We start from the raw sequence: 16,057 nt of genomic DNA on the forward strand, positions 1-16,057 counted from the left end.
GACTATTTTAGCCCCAGGAAGACTTCTTTATTTTGGGGACACGGACCGACTTCATTTTTGAGAAGCTGAAATGAACCCCCCTTCCTCATTAATCTCTCCTTCACTGCCTTGCAGAGAGAAAGACAACTCCAAGCTCCACTCACTTGCTCTTTAATAACCGAACAGAGAAGAACACAAAGCCAGGGGAAGGCCTAGGGGAAAACCTGGCTTGGGAGTTCCCAAAAGAGGGGTAGTTGAGATGGAAACCCATTGAGATGGAAGCCCAAGGGGGCTGTGAATGCCTATTCTGGAGGATGGGACCAACAGCTGGAGAGGTTAAGGAAAGAGAAATGGCTCCATGCCAGCAACGGCGTGATTCTAGTGATGGAACTGTTCTTGAGTTCCTGAAGTAGCACCAGCATCTTGGGCACAGATGGTTTCTCTTTACTCCTCAGACTCCAACTCCATGCCCCAGGAATTGTACACGGGGTTCCTTCTGGCTGTGACAGTGCTGTAGGATGTAGAGCTCAGCCTTCTGGAGGCACAACCGCCTTCCTGGCTCCAGGGACTCCAGGGAGACCAAAGCAGCTGGAGATGAGAAGTTGAAAAACAGAATGAAAGAACCGCACATCGGATCTCTTTCCAAATTTCCTAGGCCCCAAACCCAGACACCCCCAAGTCACCTACTTTATTTTTTATTTTTAATATATTTATTTATTTATTTTTGTATGTGGTGCTGAGGATTGAACCCAGTGCCTCACATGCGAGGCAAGTGCTCAACCACTGAGCTACAACCCCAGCCCCCTACTTTATTTTTGTACTTCTCAAATATAGCTATCCAACTTGGCTTTTGCTATTTCTTCATGCAAGACCAAGGAACCACATCACTCTTCATGTCATCAAGCTCCTCTCTACCCATACCTGGTCCCTTCCAGGAGTGACAAAATGGTTCTCTTCCTGTGGATAGGTTGCCTTCTCCTCTTCCAGATCAGGATATTCAGTAGTGCTGGGGAATCCACAGCCTTCTTCGTCAAGCACAAGAGGCTCAGATGCTTCCCCAGAGTTGCCCCACTGGGCCTTCTTCAGTCTGTGGAAATTTTAGGCTTAGGAGAGAGGTGCCTAGAGGCCAGGCTTCCAGCTCTCCACCCTTCACCTTTCTGTTCTGAAGTACTTCCTACTGGGACTCCAGGATGTTGCCATTTGACCTCCAACTTACCATTGTCAGTTTTCTACTCCCCACAAATTGCAGTATTTTCAGTCTAGGAACCCAGAGCTACTCTTAGCTCCCCCTAGTTCTATGGCATACTCTCTTGTCTTCAGTGATCCAGTTTCTACTCCTTCCAATTCAGGTGGCTAGTCCTCCATGCCTCATTTCTCTCCTACTTTCTATACTATAGAAATTCTGTTTCAATTGTTCCAATCCCACAGCTCTTTTCCAAACAAGGTCCAATTCCCTGAAAGCACTCAACTTCTTTCTTAGCTCAAACTATCTTGCCCCCAAACCTTACTCAGCTCCCAGAGCCCACATTTCAGGCCTCCTTACTCATCCATGGTTCTCTGGCGCTTCCTCAGGTCCTCCAGGTGATAAGAGACAGCCCTTACCCGGGCTGGGATGCTCCCAGGTCCCTGCTTCATTCCCTCCAAATGTGATCTTCTTCTCTTTCTTCTGCAAAGCATCTCAGGGGGTGGGAGTCCCTCAAGAGGGTACAGGCCAGGCTGAGAGTAGCCACTATTTCTCTGTGCCAGAGAATGAAAAAAGGAGCTAGAAGGCAGAACTAGGTCTCAGTGGGAACTTGGACTGAACTAGGGAATCAGGGGTCTTGGGAAGCGCAGTTCTTAGAAAACATGGTGTTTGTTTCACAGAAAGGAAGGTCTGCACAGGGAACTGTTCAGTTGGGAAACACTGAGGGGATGGGTAAAAGAATAGCTGGGGACAGGAAGGCAATGAGTATAATTTTAACAGAGAATTGTGGAAGGTCAGAGTTTGTCATACCAGCATGGGTGGAATATACTGTTCCTCTGTCCAGGTGGGGCTGCAAAACACAAAAAAGGGGTTAAGGTCAGAAGGGACACCTCCATCCCCACTGCTTCTCTGATGACCTCTCCCAACTAACTCTCTGGCATTAGGAGCTACAATGTCCATCAGCCAATGAAGAATTAATCTTTAGACCCGGGCTTTAAGGATTTATGGTAGTTAAAATTGTACAGCCTCACCTTCCCACTTCTAGTTGGTCTCCGTTTTCTCTTACTCACCTGGGCCTTTGGCAGAGATTCTCCCAGAAGACATTTCCATAACGCTGGGATGTTGATGTGAGGCTCTGGGAAGAGAGGCTCGGGGGTGGAGATCGGCTGACCACTCTGGAACACCTGAGGTAAGGACATGGTAAACTCACATCTGGCTCTTACCTTATAGCATCTACTCACTATAGGATTCAGGGGCACATTTTTCCATGGGACCATACAGTTGCCCAGGTTCCCTCAGGTCATGTCCTCTTTCTACTTAGCTGAGGAAGATGGGTGAGGACTTTAATTTGAGTGGAGATTAGAGCTGGGGTGAAGGAGGAGATGAGCTATTTTTGGAAACTCATATCACTAAATCTCAAGCTTCTATAATTCATAGCCAAAGAATGTAATATTTAGCAAGCAGGGTTGTTAAAGGTTGTTAAAGAGGAAGATCATGGTTACTCAGGTGACTTAATAGGCAGGTTTCCTTTAAGTCAATGCAAGCCTCCAGGAGAGAGAACCTCTGTTTATCCCTACTTTCACCTATCTCCAAAGGAATAATATCCTTGCAGATAGGGAGGGGTGTACAGAGCTGTTTAAGAATAGTGCTCTCAATCCACAGAGAGAAAAATGAAGCAGGAGGCATCATAAGACCTTAAATTATACTTCAGAGCTATAGTAACAAAAATAGCATATATTGGTGAACAAAACAGACATGTTGACCAACAGTATAGAATAAAAGACACAAAGACAAACCCACATAATTATCTCATACTAGACAAAGGTGCCATAAACATACATTGGAGAAAAGATAACTTTTTCAATAAATGATGCTGAGAAAACTGGAAATCCATATGTAACAAAATGAAATTAGAGACTAGGGTAAAGTGGTAAGTGCTTACCTAGCATGTGTGAGGCACTGGGTTTGATCCTCAGCACCACATAAAAATAAAGGTGTCACAGGCCAGCCATAGACTGTGTATGTAAGTGTGAGCATTTGAGCACACGAGCAGACTGGACTGCTCTGTCTGGGCTGTGCATGTTTGTGTCCTTTTCACTCGCTCTGCCTTTTGATCCCACACAGCACCTGAGATGATCACGAAGGTAGACTCAACCCCCTGAAACCTTACCCCTTGTCTCACTGGGGTGGAACTTTCTTGGAGTGTCTTCTCCTCAATAAAAGGGCTTCAGACATGCTTCTCCCTCTTTCTTTCCTGCCTTGTCCCCCTTGTAGGAGCTGTGGTTGAGGAGCTGTCACTGAACCCAAAGAAAAAGGTACTTTCTGTGACTGTTATCTTTTATTTAGTTAGCCCAAATTCACCTGGAGTGACCCTGACTGATTTAGTAGCATGATGTGGCATAAGGGTAGTTAAAAAAACAAAAAACAAGAAACTGATAAGGGCTGGGGTTGTAGCTCAGTGGAAGAGCACTTGCCCAGCACATGGAGGCACTGGGTTTGATCCTCAGCACCACATAAAAAGAAATAAATAAAATAAAGGTTAAATTCTTTAAATAAAATGATATTAGACCCTATCTCTCATACTTTACAAAACTCACTCAAGGACCTAGGCATTAGACCAGAGATCCTGTGCCTACCAGAAGACAAAGTAGGCCCAAATCTCCATCATGTTAGCTTAGGAACCACATTCCTCAACAAGACTCCTAAAGCACACGAAGTAAAATCAAGAATTAATAAATGGGATGGTATCAAACTAAAAAGCTTCTTCACACCAAAGGAAACACCCAAGAACATGAGCCTACAGAATGGGGGAAAATCTTTGCCTCCTACACCTCAGATACAGCATTAATCTCCAGGATATATAAAGAACTCAAAAACTTAATACCAAAACAAAACAAAAACACACAAATGGGCAAAGGAACTGAACAGACACTTCATATGAGAACAAATACATGTAGCCAACAAATATACGAAAAAATGTTCAATATCATTACTAATTAGAGAAATGCAAATTAAAACTCCACTGGGATTTCATTTCATTCCAGTCAGAATGGTAATTATCAGAATGGTAATTATCAAGAGTATAAGTAACAACAACAACTAAAAAAAGAATACAAGTAACAATAAATATTGGTGAGGATGTGGGGGAAAAGGAACACTCATACACTGCTGGTGGGACTGCAAATTGGTGTAAACACTCTGGAAAGCAGTATGGAGATTCCTCAGAAAACTTGGAATGGAACCGCCATTTGACCCAGTTATCGCTCTCCTTAGCATATACACAAAGGACTTAAAGTCAGCTCAATTCACAACAGCTAAGCTACGAAACTAACCTAGATGCTCTTCAACAGATAAATGGATAAAGAAAATTTGATATGTACACAATACAATATTACTCAGCTATAAAGAAAAATGAAATTATGGGCATATGCTGGTAATGGATGGAACTGGAGACTATCATGTTAAATGAAATAAACCAATCCCCCAAAAACAAAGGCCAAATGTTCTCTCTGATATGTGAATGCTGACTCACAATAGGTGTTGGGGGCGGGGAGTAGGGGTTCGCCAGATTGAACAGGGAGGAGTGGGAGGAAGGGAGGGGAGATGAGAATGGGAAAGACTATGGAGTGAATCGGACATAACTTTCCCATGTTCATATATGACTACACAATCAGTTTAACTCTACATCATGTACAACCACAAAAATGGGAAGTTATACTCCATGTATGGATGATATGTCAAAATACATTCTACTGTCATACATAACTAAAAAGAATACATAAAAAATGTAAAAAAAAAAAAAAAAAAGGAATAGTGCTTTCTGCTTCCAAAACCTCCAGATTGAATGATGCTAGCCCTTCTGATCTTTATTAAATGTCCTGCTAGGCATGGTGGTACATGCTTGTAATCTCAACAGCTCAGGAGGCAGGAGGATTGAAAGTTCAAAGCCAGTCTCAACAATTTAGCAGAGGCCCTGAGCAACTTAGCAAGATTCTATCTCAAAATAAAAAACAATAAAAAGGACCGGGGATGTGACTCAGTGGTTAAGTACCCCTGAGTCCAATCCCTGGTACCCAAAAAAAAGGTAATATAATGATATAATGTCTTGGAGGTTAGGCCCTTTAGGTGTCTTTTATATTTGCATCTCCATTTCTCCTTAGGTGATCGCACCCAGTCTCATGACTAAATACCATCAATGTGCTGATGATTCCCAAATCTATTTTTCCAACCCTGGTTCATCCCTGGGTTCTACTCAACATCACCCAATAGCCCCCAGCCTTATCCACCTTGCTAAAAGGCACTCCAAATGTCCTGTTACTAGGGCCAAAAACCTAGTATGTTTTCCCTTACCTTACAATCCTTTGGCAAGTTCTATGAGTTCTATATCTGAAATATGCCTGAATTTGACCACTCTCCACCATATCCATTCCACTGCTGTATTCCAGATCATCTTCTCCTGAACTATTGCAATGGTTTTCTCCTTTTTTATTTATCTATTTTGCACAGAGCAATGAGAGTAATCTTTTAAAATATGACCATGTGAAGTAATACAAGGTTTAAGATATATTTAAAATAAACTGGGAAGGAGGGGGTAAATGGGTATGAAAAGATTATCTTTATAATGATAATTATTGAAAATAACTGAAAAGGGCACATCAGTTCATGATACTATTTTCTTTTTTTTTTTAAAGAGAGAGTGAGAGAGGGGGGAGAGAGAGAGAGAGAGAGAGGGAGGGAGGGAGGGAGAATTTTTAATATTTATTTTTTAGTTCTCGGCGGACACAACATCTTTGTTTGTATGTGGTGCTGAGGATCGAACCCGGGCCGCACGCATGCCAGGCGAGCGCGCTACCGCTTGAGCCACATCCCCAGCCCCCATGATACTATTTTCTATGGTTCTATATTTGAAACTTTCCATAATAAAAAGCTGAAGAAAAAAAACTCTGCTTAGACATACTTTTTGCCTACCTCAATTTTTTTTTTTTTTTTTTGGTGTGTGTGTGTGTGTGTGATGCTGGGGATTAAACTCTACAACTGAGCCACATCTTCAGCCTTTGATTACTATTGGCTTTAGAATAAAATTCAAACTCTTTTCTATAGTGTACAACATTCCAAATTATCTGGCCTCTGACTGGTGATTCTGACCTTACTCTACTCTTCCCTTGATTATTAAGTTCAGTTACATTGGCCTGCTTCCTGTTCCTAGAACACACAAAGCTTTTTTCCTTCTTGGGGGCTTTTCTTAACCTACTACCCCCCGGCCCCAATTCTTCTCTAGACTAGCTCCCTGTTACTTTTCAGGTCTCAATTCTAGTTCAACTCCCTACAATCACACTTTCTAACCTTGTATCCCCCAAGACCTGCTATTTTCCCTTATATTCCACTTATGTTTTATTTTTTTTTTTCATGGTACTCAACATTAGCTGAAATTATATTTGTTTATATATTATGTCTTCCCTACCCTAGAATGTAAGCTCTCTGAGTGAAGTACCTATAGGTAATTGTTGAATCCCCAGTGCCTAATACAGAATATTGTAAAGTTTAAAAGCCTTCTGTTGAGCTGGGTTTGGTGGTGCATGCCTGAAATCCCTGTGACTCAGGTGGCTGAGGTAGGAAGATCACAAGTTCAAAACCAGATTTGACACCCCTGTGTCAAAAAGTAAAAAGGACTGGAAGTAAAGTTCAGTGATAGAGCACCCCTGGGTTCAATCCCCAGTAACACCAAATAAATAAATAAATAAATAAAATTAAATCTATCCATTGAATAAATCAATAACCATCAATTCCCAAGCCCAGACACAAAGCTGAGCTTCCTGTTCCTTATTTCCCTATCGTTGCAGAGAAGAATCTAGGCATGCAATCTTCCCTCCATCCCACTTTCATCCCCCACACCCAGCAGGGAAGACTCACTTGGCAAAGGGGATGAGATTGTCTCCATCTGCCTGTACCTGCATGACTGGACTGTTTCCTTCTTGGTGCTAGGAGGATAATGGAAAATGAAACATTTTCTCAGGGCTGTAGGGATGAGACCAGCAGCAGATTTAGAGATTTATAAGAGAATGTGTGGACCCTGAAAACAGACAGCTTAAAAGGTATTTTTAGGGTTAGGGATGGAGCTCAGTAATAAGTGCTTGCTTAGCATGCACTAAGTCCTGAGTTCAATCTCCAGGACTGGGGGTGCAGTGGAGAAAAGATATTCCTAAGTCTGGACTATTAATTAAACATACAGGTTGAAGATGGTAAGTACAGGAAGGATAGATGTGGTAAAAGGGAAAAGAAATTTCTTAAGCTAAATATATTAAGTAAGTAAAATTTACAGATGGCAGTTAAGGGCCTTGCCAGGTAATATGGGATAATTCAATGAAAAAGGATGATAAGTGGAGATTGGATGGGCAGAGGCATTGGGGGTAGTAGGCACAGAACTGGTGGTTAAGGATAGTTAGAGAAATAACAGAATTTGAAGGCTGGTAAATGAATCAGGTATGAGTGTGGTAAGTGGAAGTGTGGACAGAGTGATACATTGGGGACAGAAATGGAGGGGCAGTTAGGAATGTCTTTGTGCAAATAGGTGAACAGGGAGGTCAGTTGCACAGAGCCATATTTAGGGGCAGTCAAAGATGACCTGAGAGCCAGTTGGGGTGGGTAGAAAAGGTAGTTAAGAATACTAAATGAGGGAGTTGGAGATGTGGCTCAGAGGTGGAGCACTCGCCTAGTAAGCATGAGGCATTGGGTTCAATCCTCAGAACCACATAAATGTAAAATATTGTGTCTTCCTATAGCTAAAAAAATTTAAAAAAAAGAATACTAAATGAGGGTTGGGATTGTGGGTCAGTAGTAGAGTGCTTGCTTAGCACCTGTGAGGCACTGGATTGAACCTCAGAACCACATAAAAATAAACAAAACATCTACAACTAAAAACAAACAAACAAAAAAACCCGAAAAAATTAAATGAGCACTAGGAATATAGCTTAATGGTTAAACTCTTGCCTAGCATGCCAGAGGCCCTGGGATCCATCCCCAGAACTGGGAGGATGGAGGTGAGGTAGAGATGGGAAAGAAACCTAGATGAGAGAGGAAAATGCATATAGATTGCACACGAAACCAGAAAAAGCCAATTGGAAACTGTTGGAGCTGAACAAGTATTTATCCAAGAATAACTAGGTATGGGTCAAGAAAAAGTTACTTGAGGTTAAAAAAAAATGAGGTGGCTGATAGGATAGAGTGGGGCTGAAAGAGCAGGTGGGATTTAAATGGAATATCCTGGGACAGACCTAGTGGCAGCTGGGAGCTGAGAGCATTCTGAGGGGGATTTAAACCTTATGTGGGGTCGCCTATCAGGGACAGGACGGGGCTTAATAAAGTCAGATAGAGCAGGTCAGTGGTACACACCTGTAATTCCAGCTAGTTAGAAGGCTGAAACAGGAAGATGGCAAGTTCAAGGCCAGCCTGGGCAACTTAGCCAGACCCTGTCTCTAAACAAAAAATACAAAGGGCTGGGGATGTAGCTTTGTGGAAGAGCACCCCTGGGTTCAATCATCAGTACTGGGTGAGGAGTGGGAGTGAGGGTGGGAGTGGGCAAAAAGGATCCCTCAACCGTTGACCCAGGGATAGGCAAGGCCTTGGAGGGCAAGCCAAGACTGAGAGGGTGGATGAGGACCTGAGGAGTCAGGAGCCAGTCTAGTAGTAGAGTAGCCACTACCTCCCTGAAGGGAAAGACTGAGGCCTGAGGAGCCACCGAGACCCCAGGTAGGTGCACTGGGTCTTGGCTGGACCTTTGGGCTCAGCTAGGCCGGAAGGCATAATTGGGGGGTCCTAAAGAATCCCTCTGGCCCTGAGGTGGTGGGCCCCTGCTTGAGGGGCAGTCTGGGCCTGAAGTAGCCAGGCTGAGTCAGCAGAGGTTGTTTGTCTGGGCGGGCAGCTGCAGCTCCAGAAGGCACCACGACCTGAAGGGGCTGCTTGGGCCTGAGGCGGGGGACCCGGGACGGCGAACTTGGGGACCAGGAGAAAACACTGGGTGGCTGTGCCGCCGAGGGCGTCCGCACTTGGCCACAGCACCTGAGGAAGATAAGCTGAGAATTCTAGAACTACAGGCCGAACGCGGAGGACGGCGGACTCCGGGATCCAGGCCTAGGGAGGTGTCCGCGCGCAAGGCGCGTTTGGGGGCGGGGCATAGACTGAACCGCCTCCCGGGGAGGAGCCTGTCATGTGGCTCCGCCCCCCAGGCGCGCCCCCGCCCCTCCGGGAGCGCCTCCGACGCGGCGACGTGCGCGGGTCCGGGGCCTGGGTCCCCTGTAGGGTCCGCCCCCACCTTTCCCGGCTCCTCAGGAGCCGGTAATTTCTAAAGTTCGAAGTCCGGCTAGCCCTTCTGTGTCCGTAATTCGGTTCTCAGGTCCCCGCCCGGGGGGGCTCACAGTCCGGGAGCATTGCCCCTTTAACAAGGGTAGCCGGGTGGCTCCTGGCCTCTTCTCGGGACAGCGTGCGCGCGCCCGCCCGTCCCCCGCCCCTGGCTCCCGCCCCAGCTCGCGCTGCCCGGGCGGGCGCCGGCCGCTGGCGCCGCTACTGCTGCCGCCCCCGGGGCGCAAGTCAGCCGCCCGCCGCCCGGGGACCCGGCGAGGGGCGGGGGCAGCCCCGAGTCGGTCCCGAATCTTCCCTGCTCCCATCTCACGCTTCCCGGAAAGTTTGTCCCTTTGCACTCCGCTTGATTGCTCCCGGAGCCCCGCCGAGACGAGGTGAGAGGTGGGGGTGGGGGGAAGGGAAGGGACGCCCGCGGAGGAATGTGCCGGGCTGGGGGGCGGGGAGCCGGGGTCCCGTTTGCACCGCCCGGCGGGCGCCGGCACAGCGCGAGAGCTGGGATCATGTGCTATTTGTCCTGTTGAGGCGCAGAGAGGTGCCAGGCCCCGGGCAGCCGTAGGTTAGCTGGACAGCAGGACAGGGTCTGCATGATTGCTCAGAGAGGCCCGGCGGGGGCCTGTAGGTGAACTGCGGAGTAGGCAAGGTGCAGGTGGCCCGAAGCCCCCTTTCGGGTCAGTCGGCCCCACCCCAGCCGCCGGCTCCTCCCTGTATCCCCTGTGCCCTTAAAGCGACACCCGCAGACCCTGTACCTACTCCCTATTCTTTTACCCCGCTGTCGTCTAGCCGTGACATCCCATTCTCTGCTCTTTTAGCGGCAACAGCGTCACCCTTGCATGTCTTCAGCAGTGTCCTTCCCTCCCTTGGTCAGGGTCTAGGGGGTCAGGGCTGTTCTTCCTGAGCCAGCCTCTGTGATTTAGGCTACTCCCTTCCTGTCCTGGGACAGACCAACCCCTCACCCTTCCCATGCTCTACCCAGAAAGGCTAGTGAGGTAAGGCCCGGCATGACAGAGGTTTGAGGTCCTTTGGGGCCACAAATTGGGGCCCAGCAAAGATCCCTTTCCATAATCCTCACCCTTCTGTCCGTGGGCGTGGGCTACTCAGCCTCTCCTCCCAGGGCGTGGGCACCCGATCACCCACATTCCTGGGCTCCAGCCTGGCACCTTCCCCAGTGGATGCCATAGCACTAGCTCCAGGTTGGGGTTAGAATCAGCCTGCTTCTTCACATTCTCCCTCCTTCAAGGAGGTTCCCAGTGTCCTCTCCTTCAAAGACACAGGTATTCTAGGTCCTCCAGCGATGGAGCCTTGGGGGTTGGTATGATGGATACAGGATGACTCCACCCTCCCCTGCCCATTGTCCTGGATCCTGAGGAGGAAGTGCTGGGGGCTGGGCAAGGGGTTTGGGGCTCACAAGGCAGGTCCTGTGGAGCCTGAGTCCCAGGCTGTACCTCCAGCCCTTGGACTTTGCCCCTCAGCAATAGTCTTTACCTCATATTTAGAAGTGGTGGGCTCTAGGTGGCAACTGATTTCTACTTCTTCCTTGGTGACCCTGAAGGGGAATTATTGGTTAGATTTTCTGTTCTCTCATCTTTCCTGTAGTTTGTTCCTTGAGCCCACTCCCTGCTATTCACCGTCTCTGGGTTTGATATTCCTGTATCTCTTCCTTTCCTCCTCCCATTCTTTCCTCCATAGTATGACCTCAGTCTTGCCTTTTGTTTTATTTTTCTGGTTTTCTTGGTGTCTGTGACTTTATGTTCCTCTTCTCCCCCTTCCCGCTGTCCTCAGTGTCTCTGCCCATGTGTCCCTCTCTGAATTGCCCTCTGTCCAGCTCCTCCCTCTCTCTCTTTCCCTCCCTCCCTCCCTCCCTCTCTCTCTTTCCTTCCTCTATCTGAGCATTCAGTATACTTGTGAGTGACTGAGGAATAAAAATATCACGGTCCCTGCCCTTGGATTCACATTGCATTCAGCTACTCCAGAGGGGCAGTTTCCTTACCTTTCCTAACACCCCTTGCCCTCTAAATGAAGAACCCCATACAGACCTCTGGAGCCATAGGTGCCTCCTAACCACTCTTCTCCCACAACCAGGGTTTTCCCACAGTTCCTGCTGGTGTGGCCAGGCCCAGAGTATAGGATGGGGCTCTCCTTACGAGGGCCCGTGGCAGCCAGAACTGATACAGCACCCCTGGTCTGGGGCCACGACGCCAGGTAACTGGGGTTATGGCCCAAGTCTCTGCAAGCTGGGATAAGGCTGGGCAGAGAAGCAGGAATACCTTTGGGAGCTCCTCAAGGCCTTGACATTTGGGAGAAAGATCAGGGAACAGGAAGTGGATCCTTAAGGGGCTGAGGAGCTGGGGAAGGGAGTGGAGAAATGGTTTTGAAGCTGGGAAGCAATATCTCAATCTTCCTGGTGGTTCTGATCACCCTTTCTCTGTCCTCCAGCTGAGGAGGGCAAGAGTGTCTGGAGCTATGGCTGGTGCCTCGGTGAAAGTGGCAGTGAGGGTTCGACCCTTCAATGCCCGTGAGACCAGCCAGGATGCCAAGTGTGTGGTCAGCATGCAGGGTAACACCACCTGTGAGTGAGTCCCAGGGGCCTGGCTGGGCACAAGTGGGGAAGGCCAGGCCCATCATGTAGGCCAGTCCTGCTGGGCCCAACCAGAAGGAGGGCTGTGCTGGGCACAGAGCAGGTGCGAGTTAGTTGTAAGGGCGGGGGTTGGGGCAGCTAGCCTTTCCATGTTCCTGTCCCTGGGAGGGGGAATGTTGGCTGGGAGCCCTCCATTGCCCAATCCAGAGAGGCAGCTCAGTGGGGGCGGGTCCTAGGAAGCCAAAATTAGCTTTGGTGACTGAAGGGGGTGGGGAGTGTTAAAGGGGAGAGATGAGCTAGGGCAGAGGTGGGGTGGGATGCTTGGATCCCAGGGATTTGCATGGGAGTATGCAGAGTTTGAGAGGACCTGATTTTGATTTTCCTTCCTTTGCCCTCCCTTGCCCCCTCAGCCATCATCAATCCCAAACAGAACAAGGATGCCCCCAAAAGCTTCACCTTTGACTACTCTTACTGGTCACACACTTCGGTGAGATTGCTAAGCCAAGGGAAGAGCTCAACCATCCGGTTGACAGGGGCTTAGGTTCTGGGAGGGGCCATTGTTGGGAAACAGGGATACCGGGAGATTGGTTGGGACTGGATTGGGAAGGGGAGGACCCCTGGGTGGGGGCGGGTAAGACCCTTAGGTTTTGATTAGGACCAGGAGCGGGGAGTAGAATCTCTTGGGATAATTAGGACCCATAGGGGCTTGATAGGATCTTTAGGATTGATGATGGAGCAGGGGTGCCCAGGACCTTTGGGAAGTTATTAGTGATAAAGGGCAAGACTCTCAGGCTATAGGCACAAAGGACAAAGTTATTCAGTGCTTCTGCTGTCTTTCTCTGGTCCCCTTTCACCTAGGCTGAGGACCCCCAGTTTGCATCTCAGCAGCAGGTGTATCGGGACATTGGGGAAGAGATGCTACTCCATGCCTTTGAAGGCTACAACGTGTGCATCTTTGCCTATGGACAGACTGGGGCTGGGAAGTCCTATACCATGATGGGGCGTCAGGAGCCAGGGCAGCAGGGCATTGTGCCTCAGGTATGTGCTTGGGACCTGGCTGGGCATTCAGGGCAGGAGCATCTTTAGCTGCCCCATAGGGGAGGAAGGATTATGCAGCAGAGATCTGGTTCTCCAAGGTCGTTAGTGGTAGGGCATGTAATAGAGCAACTTGGGCACTTTGGGGAAGGGGTCTTTTTCTCCTTCCAGAAACATTGAGGCTCTATGATAAGAGCCAAGGCCCTAGTGTCAGAGCCTTGGGTTTCGACTTTACCACTTGGCTGTTGTTTTACTTTGTTTCATAATTATCTGTGAACACAGTTCCCCTCTGGGCTTCTGTACTATAGACAAGGTATTTACTATAGAAAGATCTAGATTTGGGTATTTGAGAGTTGGCCATAATTCTCCCTGGCCATGTAGCACAGTGGCCTTGTACCCAGAGTCAGCAGCAGGACTGCTGGGTTTGGGTACTGGATCACTGAATATTAGCCTGTGACCCTGGGCAAGTGTGAACCTCTCACAGGTTGTTTTCCCATCTGTAAAATGGGAATGACCCTGCCTTCAGGACTTTGGAAAGAGTTGAAAGGGGTTAGCTGGAACAGGGCCTGGCCTGGGGCTGGGCACTGTAGGTGTGCCATGAACAGGAACCTCTCTATGCTTCTTTGTGTCCCACTCCAGCTCTGTGAGGACCTCTTCTCTCGTGTTAATGAGAACCAGAGCACTCAGCTCGCCTATTCTGTGGAGGTAAGCCCAAGTCTTGGTGGGAGGTAGGGAAGGGGCTTGCTGCTTCGGGCAAGAAGACAGGAAAACAGCATTTAATATGGAGGCCATCTGTGGGGTCAGCCTGGGATATAATTCTGGCTCTGCTGGTTATTAACTGTGCCTTTGAGGAATGATTTCAGCCTTTAGCTCCTTAGTGTGTATTTGTGTGAAATGCTAATGATTGGGACTCACCTAGGTTTGGTGGGTGGTCCAATGAGCTAGCATATGCAGAATCTTATCCCTGTGTGGTATACATGAGGTATGGTTACCTATGTCCTGTGCTGTGTTAGGTTTCACTGGCAGTGTTTCTGCTGGCTTCCTCCTTATTTGTGTCTCCTACTCAGGTGAGCTATATGGAGATTTATTGCGAGCGGGTACGTGACCTTTTGAATCCCAAGAGTCGGGGCTCTCTGAGAGTCCGGGAGCACCCCATCCTGGGCCCCTACGTGCAGGACCTGTCTAAACTGGCTGTGACCTCCTATGCAGATATTGCTGACCTCATGGACTGTGGAAATAAGGCGCGGTAAGGCAGGCTGACAGAGTGGAGGGGAAGGGAGCCAGGTTTGGAAAGAAGAGGGGCAGGACTTGTGACTACTCTTCTTATTCCCTAGGACTGTGGCTGCCACCAACATGAATGAGACCAGCAGCCGTTCCCATGCTGTCTTCACCATTGTCTTCACACAGCGCAGCCATGACCAACTTACTGGGCTAGACTCAGAGAAGGTGGGGACTTCCCCACAATGGTGACAGGGATATAATGGAAAGGGCCTGGGCTTTCCCTCCTCACACATGCTGGATTATGCCTCTTGGGATTTCCATAGCCCTCTGTACCATCCCACCAGAATCAGATCAGTGCATCTTGTTTGCTTGTTTTTCCTTGTTAGACTCCTCAGGGCAGGGCTGTGATCCCACTGTGTCCCTTGTCCTGGTATACAGTGGGCAAGTGAATAAGTAAACAAATGAATGAGTAACCAGCTCCTCATTGTTGTCTTCCTGTATTCTGTTTTCTCCAATCCTTTTCCTTTGCCCCCCTCCTGGCTTTCTCCAGCCCTTGCTAATTACCCAGACTCCCTTGATTTGCTTTTCTCACCCCCATCCGCCTTACCTCCTGCCTCTTTCCTCTGACCCCAGGTCAGTAAGATCAGTTTGGTGGACCTTGCTGGGAGCGAGCGAGCTGACTCCTCAGGGGCCCGGGGCATGCGCCTGAAGGTAAGGCTCTTCAGAAGGATGGATGGGGGCAGTTTGGAGGGCCATGTTGGGAGATTGTTGATCATAACCTAGGACCCTCACTAGGGAGTGGGAGAAAGGGAAATAGATCCCATTGGGAGAGGAAGATTTCATCTCTACATTCCTCATCCTTTTCCAGGAAGGTGCCAACATCAATAAGTCTTTGACTACTCTAGGGAAGGTGATCTCAGCCCTTGCAGATATGGTGAGACATGGGGTTGGAAGAGAAGGGGATGGGAAGGGGCATAGGGAGTGACCCACTCTGACTGCCTTCTCCTTCCCATCCCCCAGCAATCAAAGAAGCGGAAGTCAGATTTTATACCTTACCGGGATTCTGTGCTTACCTGGCTACTCAAGGAGAATTTGGGTGAGGGGCTCCTCTCTCGCAACTCTGCTACTATTCCCACGAACTTCTTTGATATAGCTAACAGATTCTCTTGCCACCCCTAGAATCCACATCTAGTCAGCATAGTTTTACTCCCCCACCCCCCACCTAGGGAATATCCTTTGAAGGCTTAACCCTTCCTACCAAGTCAAGGACCTACTGACCTGCCTACAGATGATCCCTCTCTGACCCCATACCCACTGCTGCCTTCAGTTCCCTCCCATGGACCTATGACTGTCTCATAGACATCTGATGTTTCCCTGACCTCACCCCTTCTCACAGCTACCAGGTTTCATGATTGGCTGCACAGCTCTTAGTTTCACTTTATCTCAGACAATGACTCCATCAGACCCCTGCCTGAGCACTGAGGATCCCTCACCCAACCTGATTTTCCTAAGGACCCGGCTCAGTTAAAGCTTTTCTGTCCTCTCCATTCATAGGTGGGAATTCACGCACAGCAATGATTGCAGCCCTGAGTCCCGCTGACATCAATTACGAGGAGACTCTCAGCACCCTCAGGTGGGGCTTCTGGCTCTGTCAGGGATGGGTCAGTGTATAGAAAGCACCAGAACTTAAGGGACTGGTCACTCAGGAC

The 16,057-nt window shown here is 48.5% G+C and overlaps 2 protein-coding genes across 8 annotated transcripts in view; one reads left to right on the forward strand and one right to left on the reverse strand.

The window, feature by feature from the left end:
* Positions 1-134: 134 nt before the first annotated feature.
* On the reverse strand, positions 135-10,458 carry INCA1 (inhibitor of CDK, cyclin A1 interacting protein 1). 7 transcript variants are annotated; one of them, XM_081271216.1, is made up of 8 exons: positions 10,268-10,412; positions 8,552-8,634; positions 7,073-7,140; positions 2,233-2,346; positions 1,973-2,012; positions 1,523-1,716; positions 901-1,066; positions 135-567 (listed from the first exon to the last, which is right to left on the reverse strand). In XM_081271216.1, exons 3-8 carry the CDS (start codon positions 7,114-7,116, stop codon positions 424-426), a joined length of 702 nt encoding a protein of 233 aa, XP_081127342.1. In that variant the 5' UTR covers positions 7,117-7,140; positions 8,552-8,634; positions 10,268-10,412; the 3' UTR covers positions 135-423. The 7 variants fall into 7 exon arrangements, with proteins under 7 accessions (XP_081127342.1, XP_081127343.1, XP_081127341.1 ...); XM_081271217.1 differs by having other exon boundaries at positions 10,283-10,411; XM_081271215.1 differs by lacking the exon at positions 10,268-10,412 and adding an exon at positions 9,471-9,607.
* KIF1C (kinesin family member 1C) overlaps positions 9,685-16,057 on the forward strand; it is a 25,418-nt gene continuing 19,045 nt past the window's right edge. Inside the window, exons 1-12 of the mRNA XM_081271213.1 lie at positions 9,685-9,891; positions 11,597-11,716; positions 11,951-12,083; positions 12,503-12,579; positions 12,951-13,130; positions 13,767-13,832; positions 14,195-14,373; positions 14,462-14,573; positions 14,982-15,059; positions 15,217-15,282; positions 15,369-15,444; positions 15,903-15,981. Of these exons, the coding sequence (XP_081127339.1) occupies positions 11,978-12,083; positions 12,503-12,579; positions 12,951-13,130; positions 13,767-13,832; positions 14,195-14,373; positions 14,462-14,573; positions 14,982-15,059; positions 15,217-15,282; positions 15,369-15,444; positions 15,903-15,981 (1,019 nt within the window). The 5' untranslated portion in view covers positions 9,685-9,891; positions 11,597-11,716; positions 11,951-11,977. The remainder of the gene's footprint in view (positions 9,892-11,596; positions 11,717-11,950; positions 12,084-12,502; positions 12,580-12,950; positions 13,131-13,766; positions 13,833-14,194; positions 14,374-14,461; positions 14,574-14,981; positions 15,060-15,216; positions 15,283-15,368; positions 15,445-15,902; positions 15,982-16,057) is intronic.

This window comes from Spermophilus citellus, assembly GCF_964194105.1.
Source record: "Spermophilus citellus genome assembly, chromosome: 17".
Classification (NCBI taxonomy): domain Eukaryota; kingdom Metazoa; phylum Chordata; class Mammalia; order Rodentia; family Sciuridae; genus Spermophilus; species Spermophilus citellus.